The sequence below is a fragment of the Panthera uncia genome (genome assembly GCF_023721935.1).
Source record: "Panthera uncia isolate 11264 chromosome B2 unlocalized genomic scaffold, Puncia_PCG_1.0 HiC_scaffold_24, whole genome shotgun sequence".
NCBI lineage: Eukaryota > Metazoa > Chordata > Mammalia > Carnivora > Felidae > Panthera > Panthera uncia.
This window is the reverse complement of record NW_026057580.1, coordinates 10,521,151-10,541,757: the sequence shown is the minus strand read 5'-3', so window position 1 is coordinate 10,541,757 and position 20,607 is coordinate 10,521,151. Positions and strand designations below refer to the sequence as shown.

At 51.9% G+C, this 20,607-nt stretch overlaps 4 protein-coding genes across 12 annotated transcripts; 2 read left to right on the top strand and 2 right to left on the bottom strand.

Moving 5' to 3' along the window:
- Positions 1 to 600: 600 nt before the first annotated feature.
- GPANK1 (G-patch domain and ankyrin repeats 1) lies at positions 601 to 3,913 on the bottom strand. 8 transcript variants are annotated; one of them, XM_049653587.1, is made up of 4 exons: positions 3,678 to 3,913; positions 2,726 to 2,945; positions 1,756 to 2,472; positions 601 to 1,216 (listed from the first exon to the last, which is right to left on the bottom strand). In XM_049653587.1, the coding sequence occupies exons 3-4, from the start codon at positions 2,364 to 2,366 to the stop codon at positions 772 to 774; spliced, it is 1,056 nt and encodes a 351-aa protein (XP_049509544.1). In that variant the 5' UTR covers positions 2,367 to 2,472; positions 2,726 to 2,945; positions 3,678 to 3,913; the 3' UTR covers positions 601 to 771. The 8 variants fall into 8 exon arrangements, with proteins under 8 accessions (XP_049509544.1, XP_049509550.1, XP_049509548.1 ...); XM_049653593.1 differs by having other exon boundaries at positions 1,756 to 2,469; XM_049653591.1 differs by having other exon boundaries at positions 3,711 to 3,913.
- On the top strand, positions 3,325 to 8,081 carry CSNK2B (casein kinase 2 beta). 2 transcript variants are annotated; one of them, XM_049653599.1, is made up of 7 exons: positions 3,939 to 4,150; positions 4,759 to 4,841; positions 5,554 to 5,656; positions 6,229 to 6,344; positions 6,791 to 6,866; positions 7,014 to 7,203; positions 7,846 to 8,081. In XM_049653599.1, the coding sequence occupies exons 2-7, from the start codon at positions 4,770 to 4,772 to the stop codon at positions 7,934 to 7,936; spliced, it is 648 nt and encodes a 215-aa protein (XP_049509556.1). In that variant the 5' UTR covers positions 3,939 to 4,150; positions 4,759 to 4,769; the 3' UTR covers positions 7,937 to 8,081. The 2 variants fall into 2 exon arrangements, with proteins under 2 accessions (XP_049509557.1, XP_049509556.1); XM_049653600.1 differs by lacking the exons at positions 3,939 to 4,150; positions 7,014 to 7,203 and adding an exon at positions 3,325 to 3,409.
- Positions 8,082 to 8,185: 104 nt separating this feature from the next.
- On the top strand, positions 8,186 to 11,532 carry LY6G5B (lymphocyte antigen 6 family member G5B). Its single transcript, XM_049653597.1, has 3 exons — positions 8,186 to 8,982; positions 9,131 to 9,259; positions 9,553 to 11,532. The coding sequence occupies exons 1-3, from the start codon at positions 8,862 to 8,864 to the stop codon at positions 9,951 to 9,953; spliced, it is 651 nt and encodes a 216-aa protein (XP_049509554.1). The 5' UTR covers positions 8,186 to 8,861; the 3' UTR covers positions 9,954 to 11,532.
- Positions 11,533 to 13,376: 1,844 nt separating this feature from the next.
- Positions 13,377 to 20,237, bottom strand: LY6G5C (lymphocyte antigen 6 family member G5C). Its single transcript, XM_049653207.1, has 4 exons — positions 20,181 to 20,237; positions 17,543 to 17,654; positions 16,287 to 16,454; positions 13,377 to 13,540 (listed from the first exon to the last, which is right to left on the bottom strand). The coding sequence occupies exons 1-4, from the start codon at positions 20,235 to 20,237 to the stop codon at positions 13,377 to 13,379; spliced, it is 501 nt and encodes a 166-aa protein (XP_049509164.1).
- Positions 20,238 to 20,607: the final 370 nt, after the last annotated feature.

Sequence of the window (20,607 nt, the reverse complement as noted above, 5' to 3'; positions counted from 1 at the left end):
GACAAGTGCAAACAGAATGTGCTGCTTGCCCTGTTTTCAGATAGTAAAATGAAGAACCTTGACTTAAAGGTTACATTTGGGAGGCCAGAGTTCTGGCTCTAGGTTAGCTAACATAGTAGAGGCTGTATATTCCTAGGCCCTCCCACCCATTGGCCTCTTCCTGCAAGATCCTACCTATTCTCATGACCTCTGTCGGCCTTCCCAGGTTTCCCCTAACACCATGCATTTTATATTGATCACATAGCCACCTCCTCCTCTATGAGCAGGTTGGGAATTTTTTTTATTACTCTTCTTAGCACGTAGTATACGAACTTGTTTAAAATCAGTGATTGAATAAAAACAATGATTGAATTGGCTAGAGTAGTCAGGAGATCCTTCCTGGGGTAGGTGAGACTTGCATAGAACTTGGGCCATTCCTGGTTCAGGGGACTCAAAGAATAGGTGGGGCATTCCAGGCAGGAGCTAGGACGTAGAAGTGAACCAGACTGGCAAGGAGGTGACCCTATTTACGCCACCTGGCTGAGGTGGGACTTGCGTGTGGCCCCTAGACTTGTTTGGTTTTCCCACAATAGCTTCCAGAAAAGTGAATAAAACACAAAAGAGGGAGAAGATTGATTTATTTTTCAACGCTCAGCCCCTCTCTCCCAAAGGCAGAGCCCACTAAACAAAACCTGAGGATCTAGAAACTGGGCAGACCCCAGGAAGTAAAAGCCAAAGTACGTATGTCCAAGTTCAGACTTAGCAATAGACCATGATCAGACCTTACCAAGGTCACAACTCAAGGTTCATGTATGTCCTTAGGTCCCGCTCCCAGGCCCTGTCCTTCTCCTCCTGCTTTCTTTCCTCCCTGCGGCTCAGTGTGGTCACCCGAGGGGTTCTCTCCCTCCCAGCCACAGCCCGAGTATCCCGAGCCAGGAAGTGTGTGACTCGGGGTTGGGGCACTGATCTGTAGCCTAGTCCTTCTTGGTCCCTCTTGAGGACAGTGGGGATGGGGTTGGTGCGGCCCTCACCCCGGGGTCCCAGCCCCATTCCAGGCTCCCAGCCTCCCCTCAGCAGCAGCTTGAAGCCTGGGCTGGAGGTGGGCACCCCAAGGGTCAGGTTGGGGGACCTGATATCGCGGGACAGTGACAGCAGGTGAGCAGTGGATGTACAATGGTTAGAGTCTTGGAAGTGGGCATCGCAGGTCTCACAGTACCGGGGGCAGGGTGATTGTGACCTGGAGAGAAAAAAGAGAAAGAGTTGAGGGCAGGGGAAGGGTTGAGGCCTCAGAGGGGGGTGGCAAGGTGGGAAGTCCTTCTAGTCTTTCTGTTAAAAAACAAACTGCCTTCCAATCCACTTAGCAATGAGGGACCCAGAGGGGAACAGCTAGGAGAAGAAATAGCAACCAGGCTTCACAAGCTCTTGGCAAAGCATAATTATTTATAAGGCACTTATTACACGGGAAGCATCGTTCTAGTACTTTACATACATTGGCCCATTAAATCCTAACAACCCTACAACAAAAGTGATCTTATTGCCCCCATTTCTCAGATAAAGAAAATGAGGGACATAAAAGTTAGATTAATTGCCCAAGTAAGTAGTCAGAATTTGGACCCAGGGAGCTCATGTTCATTACTACTCTACTACACTGCCTTATCAGCCTACACTGGGGGACTGGGGAGAGAACCCTTCAGCTCTGTTCTGGACCCTCTGGTATAGAGGGGCTAGGAAAGACAGAACACACTGAAAGAGGCATGGGCTAAGGCTTCCCCTCACCGGTTCTCTTGACTCCTTGTCTCTCCATGGCTCTCTCTGACCATGCGGGCCACCTCAGGGAAGCCTGCTTCTTCAGCCAGCTGAGCAGCATCCTTGCCACCCAGCTCACAGACCCCTACCCAGGCAGCTCCACGGCCCAGGAGATAGCGCACAGCAGCTCCCTGGCCTGCTCGAGCAGCACACATCAAGGGGGTCCACCAGAAGGCATCCCGAGCATTGATGTTGCCCCCAGCTCCCCCTGCCTCACGGGGATCCAACAGCCTTCTTAGTTCTGCCAGGTCACCCTCTTGGGCTGCCCTCAGTATCCACTGGGTCATTTTGTCCTCCGCCTCAAGGGATCTCCTTTGTCCATGTCCTCCTGAGGTTCCTGCAGCAGCTTCCCTCATTATTCTTCTCTTCTTCCTCTTTCTCTTACTGGCAGGTTCAGGCTGAGATCTCTGGGATTCAGGGGCGCTGCTTTCGTCGCCAATCAGGGCCTCATAGAATGCCCGGGCTGCAGCCCCATCCAGGGTGGGCTCCAGCTCTTCAGGCTGTGACTGCTGCTGCCCATCTTTCCAGAGGTCACTGGCACTGGTGGCCGGGGTGAAGGTGATGAGGGAGGGCCTGGACATGGCTCTTGGGTAAACTGGGAGGATGAGACTAGACAAAGGGAGGCTGAGACAAGCAAGCCAATCGCTTCGTGGCTCTGCATTGACCAGAGCCACCTCCGGAGACCTGCTGGGATGAGGAAAAATACTCTTAAAGTCAAAAAACCCTCTCACTCCCTAAGTAAGCCCACAACCTAGGACCCTGCAGGGCCTAAGGACCATAGGTCATGTGGAAAAACAGAACCCTACAATAACAGCCCATGCCCCTTACTAAAGGTTAATTTAACAAAGACTCAGTGAGAGTTGCCACCAACCCCATCCTCAACAACAATAAATAAAAACAGCTTCTATCTAAAACTATTTGACCACCAGTTAAGACATACCATTAAGGAAACAATCAGCCTGGCCCTTTAAATCTTCCTTGATCCTATGGTCGGGGTATTCTTCCCAAACAAGAACAGACTTTAACACTTCTACAGGAAGCAAGGAGCTGATTTAAGGGAGAAGCTCCAGTCTTGGTAGTCTCCGTACAGCAAATAGCACTACTTTAAGCAAAGGAGCTGACGATCAAATAGCCACACGACCCCTAACACGCATGCGGGACTGGAAAATAAAAAAACAAAGCAACACAAAACATTACTTGAGGACGCAGGCCTGTGCTAAGCGCCAGGTTCAGCTTCCCCACCCTGGGACCTTTTCTAGAGCAACCGCTCAAAATGCCACGTGCTTAAGTAACGCGAGGACAGAGTCTGTCGGTTGGGGTCCTACTTTTACATAACGCCCCCACAATGCCTCTTGCCTCCCTGAATGTGGCCCCCTCTCCGAGCTCATTTTTTGGAACTGGGAAACCACTCTCTGAGTTAAGAAAGGCTCTGAGTTGGCGGAAGGAAACCTGTGGAATGCACAGAAGCTGTGAAATGAAATAACATCACCCTGCCCCTCACCATTATTCTGACCAGGGTTCGAAGGTCATACTTAGTGCCCGCGGCATAAGGCCCCCTTCAAGCCCTAAGAGGAAATGGAGAAGTGCAAGGGGACAAGCAACAGAATGGCTGGCGCCACCTCAGGTTAGAGCACGGGGCCGTCCCGGTTCTCACATCGCTCACCTCAGCAGAGCCCACCCTACCGACGTCCCTCAGCAGGGAGCCCGGCCTCACCTCCCGCCCGAGGAGACCAGACCCCGGAGTGAAACACAGCGTCCCCCCCCCCCGCCACCGCGAAGCCTCCAGTGGCTGGCCTGACTCGGGCGAGGAGCTCGATAGGCAATAAGGACCGGCCGGTTAGCCGGGGATGAGGTCAGTCCCCTGAGTAGGAGAGGAGCGCCTGGGACACAACCTCGCTGCGTGAGGGGAGCTGCAAGAAACCAACCAGCCAGCCAGCCTCGTTCACTTCCCCGCCCCCTCACGGCCCCTCAGTCGCGGGATCCTACGACTATATTTCCCAAGCGCCCCGGCCCAGAACGGGTACTGGACTTCCGCTTCCGGTGGCACCCCGCTGCGCTCGCCCCCGAGCGTCTGGCTCAGGGGCCTCGCGACACAAGGGTCGTGCGTGGGTCCTTCTGGGATTCGTAGTTCACCTCTCCCTCGCTTCGCCAGTTTCTTTTTACCGGGGACTCCATCTCCCGGCGTTCGCTGCGGCGCCCGACCCTTGGCGCTTGCGCGTTGCCCTCTCCCCACCCTCCCCGATTTCCACTCCCCCCACCCCACTTCGCCTGCCGCGGTTGGGTCCGCGGCCTGCGTTGTAGCCGTCGCGGTTTCTTGGAAGCGGCACTCCCCTCCCCCACCCTGGTCCCGGTCCCCGTCCAGCCGGTGAGTCTGAGGTAGTCGCCGCGCCTAGCCCCCTGCCCTTAGGCGCGGCACATGGGGTCTCCGCGCCTTGATGTGGGGGTGGGGAAGGAAGTGACCCGGTCCGGAACCGGGGGAGAGAGGGATGGCCTGAGGGGCGGAGGTGGCATGTGGGGACTCCTGTGAAAGGGACTTCACGGCCACCCCCAGGCCATGAGAGAAAAAGGGTCCCAGCTCTTGCACGGAAAGGATAAACTTCGGGACCCTTGGGAAAGGCGCCAGGGACATGCAGAGACCGTCGGGGTAGGGAGCTCGAGCCTGGGGCTCTGCTGGAGTTGACAGGAAGGGAGAGTGGGCTGGTCTTCTGGAGCGATAGGGATGTGGGTAGGACTGGTGGGTCAAGACTTGTCGGTTTCTTGAAAGCGGTGGGACTCCAAAGAATCTCTGATCTCAGAAAAGGGGCTGAGATGTGAATAAGAGGGGCCGGAGAGAGGTGCTCTAGAGTCTGGGATCCTTTAAGAAAAGGTTGCCCCAAATTCTTCCATGGTTAGAGATCTAAGTGTGGGAGGAGGGAGGATACCAGAGGCAGGGTGGGAGAGCTTGGACTTAACTTATACTCTCTTTTTTCCCAGCTGACGTGAAGATGAGCAGCTCAGAGGAGGTGTCCTGGATTTCCTGGTTCTGTGGGCTCCGTGGCAATGAATTCTTCTGTGAAGTGAGTTCTCAGTCTCCCAGCCGTCTCTACACAAAGTTTGGCATTATATTTTCCCACATATTTAGCTTCCACACGCTTCTCTTACAGGCTTCCATAGAAACTTTTCCTGTCAAGGAAGAGTCCCGTCAGTAACTCCCCTCACTAATTTGTGAAGTGGCAAGACTTCCCAGGTCCCAAACCTGTTACCCTCTGTAACATGGGACAAGTCAACCCTTTTATTGTTATTAAAGTTATTATTAGACTGGTACTGGGAGTGCTTCCCTTTGGGGTCTATTAGAATTAAAATGTCACATGTGAAAATGCTTTGTAATGTGGAAAATTGTCTACTGATAATATAAAGGGTCGTAACTATCCACAGGACTGAAGCTGTTGAGTCTCCACTTTCCTTAGAGACCTAGCTGCTCTTAAGGAGAGGACAAAACTGGTTCCTAGGGATGAGGGCAGGAGTAGGAACAGGGCTTTTGAAAGGAATGTGTCTTTAGGAGATTGTTGTAGCTGCTTATCTGTAGAAAAGAAAAGCCAAAGCTTTTATGGGAAGGCTATGTATCTGAACTGGGGAGAGAGACTCAAGTACTTCTGCTGAGTTGGGGTTGAGGAATAAGGGGAAACCAAAGCAGTTGTGTTAAGAATAAGGCACCGGTTAGAGCAACGTGCCCAAGTCAAAGCTGAGGATTCTGCTGTGGGTTTCATCTTGACTTCTACATCCTGACAGGTGGATGAAGACTACATCCAGGACAAATTCAACCTCACTGGACTCAATGAGCAGGTGCCTCACTATCGACAAGCTCTAGATATGATCTTGGACCTGGAGCCTGGTGAGGCACCCTCAGTGTTGTTTAGTGTGTATATGTTCGTGGTTTTGTTTTTTATTTTTTGTTTTTTTCGTGTTCCTGTTTATCTGCTTCTTGGATTTCCATATTTCCTTTCGGTTCTCTGTCTTTATCCAAAGTCCCCTACTTCATTTTGGTCTCCCATCTGACTCTTGCCCAGTTTTGTGACTTACACCTCCTGTTCCCACACTCTGGTCCTGTAACTTGGCTCTGTCTCCTAATGCTAGTTTCTCCTTGGGTCACCTTTCCTGCTTTTTTTTTTTTTTTGCCTTGCACCTTTCAGTTTCATCTTCTGCGTTGACATCTTTGCATTTATGTGTTGAGGCGGGGTTGGAAGGGAGAGAGAGCAGAGGCTGAAGAGATGTGGAAAGAAGGCAGAGCTGCCTTGGGTTGGTGGAAGGGTCAGAGGCCCAGGTTTCTGGGTCAAATGCTCAGGTGATGGGTGACTTAAAGATGGGTGCAGGGCGCACTGAGTAGCTGGCAATCCCTGGCAGTGGGTGGGGCATCTAAGAAAGCTGTAAGACAAGTGGTTGCAATTGGCCGGGGCTATGTTTCAGATGAAGAGCTGGAAGACAACCCCAACCAGAGCGACCTGATTGAGCAGGCAGCCGAGATGCTTTATGGATTGATCCACGCCCGCTATATCCTCACCAACCGTGGCATCGCCCAGATGGTGAGGCCTCTGCTCCCACTTGACTCCTCTGAGGCAATAAGGGAAACAGAGGTTCCTGCAGCACAGGAGTCAAACGTTTCAACCTTGTCAAGGAATGTAGCCGAGAAGAGGGGAAGAACCCCACAACCTGGCCCTGGGAATTAAATCCTAATTGGGGTTTGTGCTGATTGAGGTGTTTTTGGGGAGGGAGACATGACCTTGGACAGGGAGTTGTTGCAGTCTGCCTTTTCCTTAGGGAACAAACAGCAAATGGCTCTGATGGTCTGTACCCTGCCTAACTGGAGGAAAGGAAGCAGGGGAGTATGAGGGCCTCTCTGGGCCTGCTTAGAAGGGGTCTCTGGACAGAGGCAGGAGTTGGGGACAGAGTGACGTGGCTTGGGCTGAGGAGGGGATTGCCTCTTCTCTTCGAACCTACCCACCAACCCCTTTCATTTTATTCACCTCAGTTGGAAAAGTACCAGCAAGGAGACTTTGGCTACTGTCCCCGTGTGTACTGTGAGAATCAGCCAATGCTTCCCATCGGTGAGTGTTAGAGAAGGGGAAGGAGGCCACATCAAATGGCAGGTCCTCTGGGAAGGAGTTGGGGTTCAGCAAGTCGGGGCCTCTGTGTGGGAGGGAGGTTGGGCAGGGTTGGGGATGCCCGGCCTGCTGAGTCTGGCTGTCTCCCAGGCCTTTCGGACATCCCAGGTGAGGCCATGGTGAAGCTCTACTGCCCCAAGTGCATGGACGTGTACACACCCAAGTCATCGAGGCACCATCACACGGACGGCGCCTACTTCGGCACCGGTTTCCCTCACATGCTCTTCATGGTGCACCCTGAGTACCGGCCCAAACGGCCCGCCAACCAGTTTGTGCCCAGGTGGGGAGCAGGGCTAGAGTCACCACGGGTCGAAGGAAAGGTTCGGGATTCCCCAGAGAGAAGGGAGGACAGGGCATGGTCCTTTCTTGAGGTTTGCTTCTCCCACAGCGAGTGACCTTGGGGAAGGTATTTGATTGCCTGTGCCTCAGTTCCCTTATCCATGAAACGGGGGTGATGACAGTACCTGCCCGATGGAGTGTATTTAAATATACCTGACAGAGTATATTTAAATAATGAGTTGTTTTGAATAATATTTGGCAGTGGAAGTACCATTTAAACGATAACTTTTTGCCATCATCTCGGGCGCTCAGCCTTTTGCCAGGAGAAAGTGTGGTTTATCTTTCTGGAACATCATGTGTACTGGGAAGAACAGTTTGGTGTTCTGTTGAAACAAGTGCACACAGAAGCAAGCAGTCACGTTCCTGTATGTGTGTGTATGTTTACGTATATCCTAGAGTAAGAGTTTTAATGGCTATTTAAGGTATATTTCCCAGTATTCTGGAGGGAAGATGTTTGGGAACCACTGTCCTTAAGCACTTAGCAGACCCATGGAGAAGTTGGGGCGGGGAGGGGGAAGTGCAGGCCACTGGCAGGGCCAGAGTGGGGCTGACCCTACTGCCTCTGATCTGTGCCCTGGCCCAGGCTCTACGGTTTCAAGATCCATCCAATGGCCTACCAGCTGCAGCTCCAAGCCGCCAGCAACTTCAAGAGCCCAGTCAAGACGATTCGCTGATTCCCCACCCAACCTGTCCCTTTGCCTTTAACACCTCTATTCCTTTGCTGCCACCCTTTCAGGAACCCTCTATGGTTTTTAGTTTAAATTAAAGGAGTCATTATTGTGGTGGGAATATGAAATAAAGTGGAAGAAAAGGCCATGAGCTGGTCTGCTGGTGCTTGGGGATGGGGGATGGGAGGGTAGTGCTGTGCTTGATCCCAGGGGCCCTCATGGCCCAGCCCACCCTCAAGTTGAAAACCAGCACAGATTTGTGCCCAGTGGATTTGGGTGATGTTTTTAGCAGTAGAGCAGAACTTCTAGTAGTGGATGCGGAGATGTGCAAGGTCACATGGAAAAGACCTAGGGGAAAATCCACTTTCAAAGACTGGAGACATAATTAGTTCTTTTTTGGCCACCTATGGCTGTACATTTATACTGTAAGGAGTATAATAAACAAAACATTTCGGTTTTGATTTTACAGGGAAAGTGGTCCTGAAATAAATAGAATGGTAAGGGGTGGAAAGAGGGACAAGGTCCAGAGTTGCTGCTGGGTGGTGTCTGTGCGCCCCCTGCTGGGGGAGCTGACACGCTCATCTCAGAAGGACAGGGACCCTGGGCGCCTGGCCCAAGGTTTCCCAGCACAGTAGGGACTCGCTGTATGTGTGGGGAGGACAGCAGGTGGTACCAGAGACAGACACTGGTCCATGGACCGTTGAGGTGTGGGAATAGATCTTTTCAGGGCATGAGAGAGATAGACAACTGGATAAAGGCCCAGGTGTTGTTCTTGTGTAGGCCACTGTTCCCACGTCCAGGAACCTGACCTTGTGGGTGAGGACATGCCGTCCCTCCAGCCAAGTTAATAACTTCCTCCCCCAGCCAAGGAATATAGCTCTGCGTCTACAGCAGCTCCTGCTCAAACTATCAAAATCACCCTGCAAGGAACATGGTCACAGGAAGGTGGGATTTCAGGATACCCCTCAGGGACTGCCCTTCTCAGAATTCCATCATGAAGTTCCATGTACTTGTAGGTGTGCTGGTCATGGTGGGCTTCGCAGTGGGAAAGGGTAAGTGGGGCCCAGGGGCAAGGAGGGGGGAGTGACTGAGTCCAGGAAGGGCGGGGGGTGCTGTAGCCCTCGGTTCACAGGCTCCCTGCAAGGCAGAGAACTTGGAATGAGCCAACATTCCCATCCTTCCTGTTTTCTGCTTCCCCAGCTCCTGTTTCTGAAGTCCGGACCTGTCACCTCTGCCTTTTAGAAGACCCTTCTACAGGGTGCATTTCAGGCTCAGAGAAGTGCACCATCAGTAGCTCGTCGCCATGCATGGTGATAACCATCTATTATGGTGAGTCAAGTCCCAGGAGGGAGCTGCTGGTGGGATAGCCCGTGGCTTGGTCTCCTCTCCTTTCATAGATGAGGGCTGCTTAGGGCCTGGGGTGCAAGAAGAAGACAGGAGGATCCTGAAAAGAGGAGTCTGGGGTTCTCGGGGGTCAGCTAAGCCAATTTTTCTGGCCCATTCTGAAGGAGTCTGGGCTAGAAGTCAGGTCTGGGTGAGGGATGGGGGGAGTCTACGGTGAGGATACCAGGTTTGGGGACCATGGGAGGCAGCAGGGGTATTAGCTGTTCCCTCTTCTCCAGATACCAAGATACGTTTCTTCATCCGAGGCTGTGGACAGTACAATTCTTACCGCTGCCAGGAAAAACGCAATACCTACTTCTCGGAGTACTGGTACCAGGCCCAGTGCTGCCAGTACGATTACTGCAACTCCTGGTCCAGCCCCCAGCTCCAGAGCTCCCTGCCTGATCCCCCTGCTGGGGCCTCGGCCCTTCCCCTGTCGGAGTCCCAAATCCAGTGGTTCTACAAGGCTCTGAACCTCTCACTGCCCCTACCCACCTTCCGTGCTGGGAAGGAGCCGGAAGGCCTCGACCCCCTAGCCACCCTGCCCCTGAACCTGAGCTTGTCCATCGCTGACCTGCGCCACATATACTTATCTCTCAACAGCTCAGGACTTTTGGTTCTTCCCTGGGCTGGGCCCTGATGCCTTACCCTTCTTGGATTTTACTCTTCCAGCATCTCTCTCCTAACACCCCAGCACCTAGTGCTGCCCTCCTAGAACACCCACATTCTCTGGTCTGTGATTTTTCAGGCCTCCCTTCCTCTGTGCTTCCAGCATCTGTATGGCTTTGGTCTCATTTCCTTCCCAGAAACCGCTGTGGCCCTGCACCAGTACTCTTCTTTCTCCTAGAAAATACCAAGTTCACTTTCTGCCCAGGTTGACCTAGGGAAGGCACAGTGGTTTCCTCGTGCCTTTCCCATCTTCTGAGTCCATCAGCCCCCTCATCTTTCCAATCCCCTGTCAGTCCGGCCACCTGCTATCTCCATTCAGGTCTGGTTGTAGATTGCAGCCCATGCCTATCTTAAGACCCAGACTGAAGTTGTAGCAAGAAGAATGAAGCGTAGACATCTGTGCAGATTTCCTGACTAGACACTCTGGTGTGCCTACTTCACTGCCTCCACCTCTACTCCTGCCCTGGTTTCCTGCTTCTCTCCTTTTGCCACCGTCTCTGGCCTCCTCAGCCCCACTTCACATCACTGAGTCCTGACACCCACTTCCATAGGTTCCAGGGGAGAGGAGAGGCGAGGGTCTGCCCTGCTCTGCACTATATCTCCCGCTTACTCTCCAGAACCTCCACAATAAATGGACTGGGCTAAGTCTGTGTCACACTGTTGATGGGGTCAGGCTCAGATATGGACAAGTGTAGACCTGTTAAAGTTAATTGGGCATGGGGAGCAAACAGTTTACAGCCTGGCCCACTCCACTTGGCCTTTGTGGCTTTCTCATGGCCTGCCCCCAAAGGGCTTGTATCCATCCACCTTCTGATTAGCTAGGACTTCTCCCAGCCTTTAACTTACTCCACAGGGGCACCTGTCTGGCTCAGTCAGTAGAGCATGTGACTCAATCTTGGGGTTATAAGTTTGGACTCCACATTGGGTGTAGAGATTACTTAAAATCTTTAACAAAACAAAACCAAAAAACTTTGCCCTACAAAACCTAGAGAATTAAACCCTGGTTACATTGGCTTTTCCATCTAACAGAGGAGGAAAAACTCTCCTTTAAACCAGAAAAACTCAGGAGCAAACCAAAGAATCCAGGCCTGTATCTGAGAGTCCCCTGGTGCTGAGGAACCTGGGTTCTTGCCTGTTCTTTTAGGATCCTGGCACCCAGGACCACCTCTTTAGGGAGCTAGGTTTGGGGGTTGGGGATGTTCAGAAATTATACAGGTGAGGCTGCAGTTTAGGTCTTTGATTTTAATGTTTTATTTTTGGAAAACTACAAGCCTACAGAAAACAGTGCGTATTCATAACTTTTTTCATACATGCAGTTAAACACACTGTTCTGGGTGTGGTGTTATTGAGTACAGCCGGGTGCCCACCCTTCTGAATCTCACAACCCAGTGCTGGGGTTGTGAAACCTTTTTCTAAAAAGCAGTGTGCACTTTGTGGTTGGGGGGCCCAATTCCAGCTCCTCTGCCACTTGGGTAAGTTGGTTTCTGTCTCACCTTGGTCACCTGTCAAGGAGGGATAGTACCTCCTAGGATTGAGAGAATGCATGTGTGTGTGCACAGGTGAAAATTAAAGCCTCAAAAATAGACACATGGGACAAAGGTACCTACAGATTGTAGCATTTATGTATATATGTATTACTACTACTTAAAAAAAAATGTTTGTTTATACTGGCGCCTGGATGACTCAGTTGGTTAAACATCCGACTCTTGGTTTCAGCCCAGGTCATGATCTCACAGTTCGTGAGATTGAGCCCCACGTCGGCTCTGCTGACAGCATGGAGCCTGCTTGGGATTCTCCGTGTCTCTCTCTGCCCCTCCCCCACTCATTCTCTCCCCTCACCTCTCAAATCCATAAAGTTAAAAAATAAAATAACACTTTTATTCATTTTGACAGAGAATCCCAAGTAGGCTCTGTGTTGGCAGCACAGAGCCCAATGGCAGGGCTCAAACTCACACCACGAGATCATGACCTGAGCCAAAACCAAGAGTCAGACGCTTAACCAACTGAGCCACCTAGGTGCCCCACTACTTTTTAAAGTAATCTCTATCCCCAATGTGGGGCTTGACTCACTACCCCGAGTTCAAGAGTCACATGCTCTACCAACTGAGCCAGCCAGACACCCCTGGCCTATTTTTAAGCCTCTGCTAAAACATACCAAAGCTTACACATACCATAATGTGGGTTTTTCTAAACTTCACACCCGGATTACCAGTCCTCAAGTCACTATAAAGGCCTATATCAGCACCCAAAGCAACTTTCGTGCACCCTCCCAGGCACTTCTAACTTGGGTAGCCACTGTCCTGAGTTGTAGCTGCTTAGAGGAATTTTGTCTGTGTGCTTGGTACAAAGGGCATCATGCAGCATATACTCTTACACAACATTTTGCACATATGTTAGCAGAGATCCCTGGCCCTTTAAATAGCCTATGCTCTGGCAGGAAACCCCAATATTAATTGGTAGGTCAGAGAGCAGTGGGGGGGGGGGGCGGTGTACAAAAATAAGTACAAACCTTCAGTGTGCCCCCCTGTCTGGGCCCACTTTCCCCCCATCATCTCTGACTTCAGTGTAGAAGTCTAGGTTTATACAGCTCTAGCAAGTCAAACTAGAGGATGGTCTCAGAGGCTGAGGAACCCAAGGCCCAAGATTCGGCAGTAACTTCCCACATGGTCCTTGAGGGAAGCTGAGCCTGGGTTCCAGCCAGGGCTCCACTAGATCTAGCGGCTCTTCCACAGGGTGCTTCCCGCCCCCCCCCCTCCCTGGGCCTGGTCCCAGGCCTCATAGCTCCACTCCCGCCAGCCCTCACCTCCCACGTCGTGGACCTCCCCCCACCCAGGCCCCACATAGCACTGCCAAGGGTGCCCACTGCCCTTTTGCCCTTCACCACAGAAAGGCTTCCAGTTCTTCACCTTTTGTTCCTAGAGCTGAATCCAAGACATGGAGGCCGGGCAGAAGCAGAGCTCAACAGAGCTGGGAGCCCCGAGGTGGGGCAGTCAGGTGGGACCTCAGCTTTCCTCAGCCTCCACCACTATCAGAAGAGAGAGACGAGCTCTACAGTTTGTACACCAATTTATTTGGGAGGAACACCTGGGGACTTGAGGCTAGAGAGGCCCATGGTGGGAGAAGGGGCAAAGCAAGGCCAAGAAGCAGCTGAGAGATGGGAGGAGAGAAGAGTAAAGCCACCAAACCGTGAGGACTTGAAGGGAAAACTCAGAGAATTCTGGAGAGGGGACCTGGGGGAGGGGCTGAGTGGGAAGAGGGGTGTTGGGTGTCAGCTAGGAGGCCGATAGGGCCGGTAAAAGGGACTAGAAGTTGTTCTGGCTCTGCCACCCAGATGGAAATCAGGAAGATGGATGGCAACTAGCAGGGTTTTATTCTAAAAGTCTCTGCAGAAGTTCTAAGGAATATAGAACACTCTGTTCTGAGGGTTATTGCAGAACTCCAGGAAGCAGCATCGAGAAAATATCCAGAAGCCAAACACTGGAGAAGAGCGGGTATATGAACAATCACTCATCTGCTCCTTGCGGCGGCAGTCACTCACCATGATGTCAGAACCACTGCCTGGGGAAGGATGGCAGCCACCAATGATACAGACATCTCAGGTCCCAGGCACAATCCCAGACTCTTCCATCCCCTCCCTCCACATGGACTTACCATCACTGATCCCACACCCTTCCCTGACCCCCCCCCCCCCAAATGCCAAGATTCCTGGAACTGGACAGGGGCAGGGAATGCCAGGGAGTCACCAGCTATGGATCCCGTGGAAGGTTGGTGGGAAAGAGCCATTCAAAATAAAGTGATGTGGGGCACCTGGGTGGCTCGGTTGGTTAAGCATCCGACTTTGGCTCAGGCCATGGTCTCACAGTTCGTGAGTTCAAGCCCTGCATCTGGCGCTGTGCTGACAGCTCAGAGCCTGGAGCCTGCTTCAGATTCTGTATCTCCCTCTCTCTGCCCCTCTCCCACTTGTGCTCTCTCTGTCTCTCTCTCTCAAAAATAAATAAATGTTAAAAAGTTTTTAAAAATACAGTGATGGTTGGAGGGGGCTGAGTTGGGTCTTGCTGGGGGAGAACCAGCACTTCAGCTGGGACCATATAAAAAAAAGTTGGGAGATGTATTGGAGGTCAGATTGCAAAGAAAAGGTGTTTATCATCATTTTATGGAACAAAAGTAAGAGAAGATGGTATCTCTTGCTATTATATATATATTAGAGGGGGGAAAAATGTGTTCACAGGGACATTCATTCCTGCCCTGCTTGAGAGAGGAAAAAATTAGAAGCAACCTACAGATCCGTCAATAATGGGATTGTCAAACTCTGCTATGCCCGTGCCATGGAGAACCATGCAGCAGGTCAGAAGAACAGGGAAGCTGTTTACAAACTGATATGGAAACTTAAAATCCCCATGACTGTTCATTTTAAAAAACCAAGTGCAGGGTGCCAGGGTGGCTGAGTCAGTTGAGCATCTGACGCTTGATTTTGGCTTAGGATTCTCTCTCTCTCTCTCTCTCTCTCTCTCTCTCTTTCTCTCTCTCCACCCCCCCCACTCTCTTCCTCCCTCACTCCCTCTGTCTCTACCTCTCTCTCTCAAAAATAAATAAATAGATGATAGATAGATAGATAGATAGAGGCACCTGGGTGGCTCAGTCAGTTAAGCATCTGATTTCAGCTCCGGCCATGATCTCGTGGTTTGTGAGTTCAAGCCCTGCATTGGGCTCTGTGCTGACAGCTCAGAGCCTGGAACCTGCTTCAGATTCTCTCTCTCTCTCTGTCTCTTTCTCCGCCCCCCCTCTAAATAAACATTTTTAAAAGTTTTTAATAAATAAAAAATTAATAAAAATGTATAAAAAGCAAGTGCACACCAGTGTTTACAGTGGTATGCTACTGTTTATGGAGGAAAGAAAAAGAGGTGAAACAACATTTGCATAGAGTGAGATGTACACAAAAGATCACAGAAAGGATATCAAGAATGTGGAAAGATGTGGGGCATCTGGCTCGCTCAGTCAGTAGAGCATGTGACTCTTGATCTCAGGGTTGTAAGTTCGAGCCCCACGTTGGGTGTAGGGATTACTTAAAAATGAAAAAAAAAAATCTTTAGGAAAAAAAAGAGAATAGGAAGATTAGTTTTGTGTTGTTTGTGCATGAGAGCTGGGTGGCTTGTGCCAGGAGTGGGAGGGAGACTTCTCTTTGATGCGGTTGAGTACTCTGATACTGAACCAAAAGCATAATGAAAGGACTTGAATTTTAATTTGAAGGCAAGTTTATGCAGTGGTTGTTAAGAGCACCATCTCCGGAATCACCACAAATTGTGGTTCAGCTTCTAGGAGACTTGGGCAAGATTTTGACCTTTCTGGGCATCTGTTTCCTCATCGGTAAAATGGGGATAACAATAATAAAAAACCTGTCTGAGAGGGTGGTAAGTGCTTAGAACAGTGCTGGCACATAATGTGTTCTGTGTTTGTTAAAAAGAGCGGAGGAGGGGCCCCCAGCTGCTCAGTCAGTAGAGCATAGGACTCCTTGATCTAGGAGTTGTGAGTTCAAGCCCCATGTTGGGCATTGAGCCCACTAAAAAAAGCAGGGGTGGAGGGCGGGGAGTGAGGGATCGTGTGGAAGAGCAGGCATGAGAAACAGGGACTGCAGTTTCAGGAAGTTGAAACTGAGGTGGAGCCGTCCAGAGGGCAATTTCACATGACAATTTGGCCTAACATTCAAATTCATAAGGAAGCAGAGCAAATCCTCTGGGGAGAGTGAAGTGGGAAGACAGCTAATGCCTACATTTTGGTGAAAATGAACCATTAGGGGTCTCCCTGAACAGACAGAGAGAAGGCAGCCTGAGGAGAAGCCAGGGGATCTAGTGATCCCAAGCCTCCCCCACAAGGCCGGGTGCTGTAAGAAACGCATACGCCATGGGGCGCCTGGGTGGCTCAGTCGGTTGGGCGTCCGACTTCGGCTCGGGTCATGATCTCGCGGTCCGTGAGTTCGAGCCCCGCGTCGGGCTCTGTGCGGACAGCTCAGAGCCTGGAACCTGCTTCGGATTCTGTGTCTCCCTCTCTCTCTGCCCCTCTCCTGCTCTGCTCTGTCTCTCTCTCTGTCTCAAAAATAAATAAAAACATTAAAAAAAGAAACGTGGACACCAGCCAGCCCCATGAGGGAACAGGAGGGGTGGAAGTGGAGACAGAGAATGGCTCTGAAGGTGAGGAAGGAGAGAGCATGACGGAGCACTATCTAGGTAGGGGTTGTAGGAACCAGACTGTGGGGTACAGCTGAGAGGTGCAGCTCAGGAATGGGCCGGGCCAAGGACAAGCAGCTCACTGTTCTTTATGAGCAGAGTCATGCAGCTGCTGCCGGGGGGGGCAAGGCAGATGTCAGATCCCAGAAGGCATCCCAACTCCTTGGTCTCCAAGAGGCATCGATAGCAGCGCAGATATTTGGAGAACTGAGCTGGATGAGGGGGTTCCGGATTGACAGGATCAAAATTACCTAGAACACAGAGCAACACTGACTCCAACCCCACCTAATTTCCAGGCTGGTCAAGCCCATTCTTCCCTCCCCAGCTTCCCGTCTCAGAAAACCATGAAATCACCAGTTCTTTAAAACCATCTGGCTTAATCCTCTATCAGAGGTTTTCGTCAATGTTAAAACCTCCATTCTCTGCTCTTATACCTCCTGAAATAAGGAACTCATTAAGGAATTCATTTACTCATTCAACATGTATTTTGAGGTACTACCATGTGCCCAGCACTCGGCAAGCTCCTACGTTCAAAGACTAAGCAGAGGCAATTAATTCCAGCTCTGGGCAGTTCTGTGAGGACAGTTCTTCTTCTGGGACTTGGTTTCACAGTCCCCCCACCCCTATGGACCCCCTTTTGAATATACTTTCTTAATCTGTAATGTTCAGTGAAAACAAGAGTGCATCACCACAGGACAAGAGGAATCTATGCTTTGTGTGGACAGGAGACTTCGAGTGGCCCCCCATCACATTATCTGTTTGGTAGTCTAATCACTGGAAAGACCCATATTAAACTTTGTCCACCAAAGCCTTCCCCACCTACATGTATATATGCTCCCTCTTCCTCTTGTTCCAGGCCCAGATCACATGTCAGTGAGTCCCCAGACCCAGCAGAACACTTAGTGTGAGGCAGATACTGAACAAACACTTTGAATCCTGTTTCTATATAGACGGTGTTTTGCAGCCAGGTTGAGGAGGTTATCAGGCTAGATTCAGCCTTGTTCTACTGGGTGGATCCCGGTTCTGTTATCTAGCATGTTCACGGAATCCTCCCTATTCTGTACTGCCCCAAATTTAAATGGAGTCCTTTCAATATCTCCATTTAGGTCACTGCTGTTGAGACAGCCCTGGGGTAATAACTAGAGATCTCCCTCAGAGTGAACAGCAGTCCATTACCAGTCCCTAGGCATTATCTCACCAAGTCCATCCATCCCATCTTTCTCTCTGCTTGGTTTTACCTGAGCATCCTGGGAAGATGTGCCCAAACAGACACCTGGTATCTGTGGGTCTCTCTATCCAGCAGACCAGGAGACCCTTCTGACCCCTTAGAGCCACTTACCAAACACCAAGCTCCTCATGACCAGCACTATTAAAAGGACCATGTACAGGGCTTGGGAGGTGCTATGAAGGCCAATGGGCTCCATACTCCGGCTACCTGCAGGGCCTGCTGCCTACTACCCTCCAGTTGGGGCTTATATTGGTGAAAGAGAAGTTGGCCAAGAGGAAAGAGAGAGGCAACACCCATTTGGGGTGGAAATCAGTGCCAGAACAGCCAGAGAAACAGAGTGTCCTCACCCACGGCCACTCTAAGACCTAACATCCTGGCTTGGGGACAGGACCCAGACAAAAGGGGAATGAGAGGGAAACTTTTTTTTCATATTTATTCTACAGAAGTTTACTGAATCACTGTATCAGGTGTTGGGGATACAACATTACACAAAATCCCTGCCCCACAGAGCTGTCTAGTGGGGGAGACAACAAACAATGATGGGGGGAGGGAGGGGGAAGGATGAGTACTTCCCGGGAGCACCTGGGCAGTCCTGAGCACTGACCAAAGGAGCAACAAGATCAGAGTTCTGTTTGTAAAAGATTGCCGAGGCCGGGAAACCAGTTAGGAAGCTATTCCTGAGTCCAGTCACAAGATGGCGGCCTGGTCTGGCAGAAGAGAGGCAAGGAAAAGACGAATGAATCTGACATTTATTTAGAAGGAAGACTGGACAGATTTGCAGTTAGACTGAATATGGAAAGAGGAAAAGTGGGGGATAGGCTTGCCCAAGGAGGTGATTGGTGGTACCATTTTTCAAGATGGGAACAACGTGGAACTGTCAGAAATCTAGAAGCGAGGACACCTGAGTCCCGACTGACCTATTCAGCCCAGTGGCCCCTGTGGGTTCGAGGTAACTAGCCAGCACCTTTCCTTACGCCCCCTTTTACCCCACCCCGCCTAAGCTCCGCTGCAGGTCAGTGACTCTGATCTCCGGCGTCCACAACGCTCTGGCGCCGGGCTCTCACTCTCCGAGCCTGACTGCACTTCAGGGCTCCTAGGAGGAAGCGGGGGCGGCCCTCTGGCCACGCGCAGTTCTCTGCCCCGGGGGGGGGGGGGGTGCTGGCTGGCAATGAAACCTGGGAAAACATGCCTGGCGTCAGACCTAGCCTTCCGCCCCTAACAGACGCCCAGAGCACCACGCGGCTTCCCTGGAAGGAGGTGCTGTGGCACCACCAACCCACTGGGCCGGAGGCTACGCCGCAACCAAAGAGCGGAGGTGGGCGTCCCAGGAGCCCCGCCCACGTCCTTTGCTGGGGGCCGCCTTTACTTGGGGGTTCGCCCGCTGAGCTCCTTCAAGCGACCAGCTCAGCACGCACCTCGCCAGGTCAGGGTCTCTGAGAGACTCAGGGTTTTCACTTTAAGGGTCGGGGGTGCTGTAGGAAGAGCTCGGCGTACAGGAGCGAACCACCTGCTCCAGTTTCTGGTCTGGAGGTTTGGGGTGCGGCCCTGAGGGAGGGCTCCCTGCTTACAGTCCCAGACCATCCGAGAATCATTTGGCCTCGGGGCGCTGATGGGGAAGATGGGAAGAAATGGACTCAGATTTGAGCCAAGAAAGACGGACAGGAAAGAAGGAATACGAAAGGAAAACGCACGCCACTGCGCGCCCAAGAGCCTTGGGATAAATGAAACCAGACAATTGTATTATTGAAAAGTCGGAGTAATGAAGATTTGGGGGGGAGCGCCTGGCACCTGCATAAATGTCTGCTGAATGAGCGACAGAGTGGTAGACAAAGAGAATCAGAGAGCGGAGGCTCCTCTTGAAGCGAACGGGGCAGAAAGGAGTTAGAAGGGAATTTCACAGCGTCCTCCGAACCCGGCCTCCGAATAGCCAGAGGGAAGATAGGGGCGGTATTTCGAGGCTGGGTTCGGTGCGAGCTGGGAGAGTGGTTCCACGGAAGGGGCGTGGCCTCAGGGCCATTAATCCAGTCCCAGTTTCATTTTGCTACTCCTCAGTCTAAACGGCTGGGCGCGGCCAGTGCGCCTGCCGAGCCTGGTGAGTTCGTTGCCACGGTGATGGGCTTGGTGGAGGCTTTCCAGGGGTGAAGAGGCGGGGCGCTGCTGTAGTCGCCGTGGTGATAGCAGCCGAGGACAGTTTCTGCGCGGAGTGCCTTGGGGACGCGGGTTACCGGTGGGGGTAAGCAGCCGAGTGACGAAACAAAGGAGGTGGGGCCCGAGGAGAGAATGCTACAGTCAGGGCTATGGGCGGGGCAAACAAGGGGGCGGGGAGCCAAGTTCTGTTCACTGAGCAGCTGGACCAGGCGGTCTGGAGTGGAACTAGAGAGCGGCGATCTTTAACCCGCATATAAATGAATGAAAGAAAAAAAAAAAAGACTCGGTTCCTGAGGGAGTTGGGATGGCTTGTTGGATGGATGAATGAACGGATAAGTACCTGGCCCTCACTCACTTGTGACAGCTGGGAGGGAAACACCTGACCCTCTCGGGGGAGTCGAGCAAATCCTCAGCCCAATCACCGAGCCCTGAGCCTACTCCCGCAACTCACACTGAAAGCAGCGCAGGGCGAGCCCGGGCCCAGCCCAGGGCCCACCTCTCCTTCCCAGGTTTCCTGCCCAGGTGTTAATCCTTCTTTGTCCCAGCCTCCATCCTCTCTCCCCGTGTACCCAGCTCCTCGGGGGCGCCTGGGCGTCCAGACCTTGCCTGGTGCCCAGTAAGGCAAGGTCCAGAGTTCCAGCAGATGTGGGGTCTGCATCTCGGCTGTTCTTCTCCTGGGACTGTTGGAACCCTGCTATATAGGGTGAGGAGTGGACAGGGAGCTGCTCCAACCGGGGGCAGGGGGTGGTGTGTGGTGGTGGTTCTAAAAACAAAGCTGATGTGAGCTTTATCACGTGGGGAGTAATCTAAGGAAGTAGACTGAGGCCCCTGGGGTTCGGTGGTCCAGAATTCAAATGTTAAGCCTCCCCTCTCCCCACCCACTTCAGTTATCTGAGGGCTCTTCATGGCATCCACTGTTCTTTATGCAGGAAGAAGGGGAAGGGGGAAGTGGTGGTAGAGGCCAGTCAACAGAGTCCCTAGTGGCCTTGGCCAGGAAGGGGGAGTCCTTTGTCTCCAGGGTGTGGGAG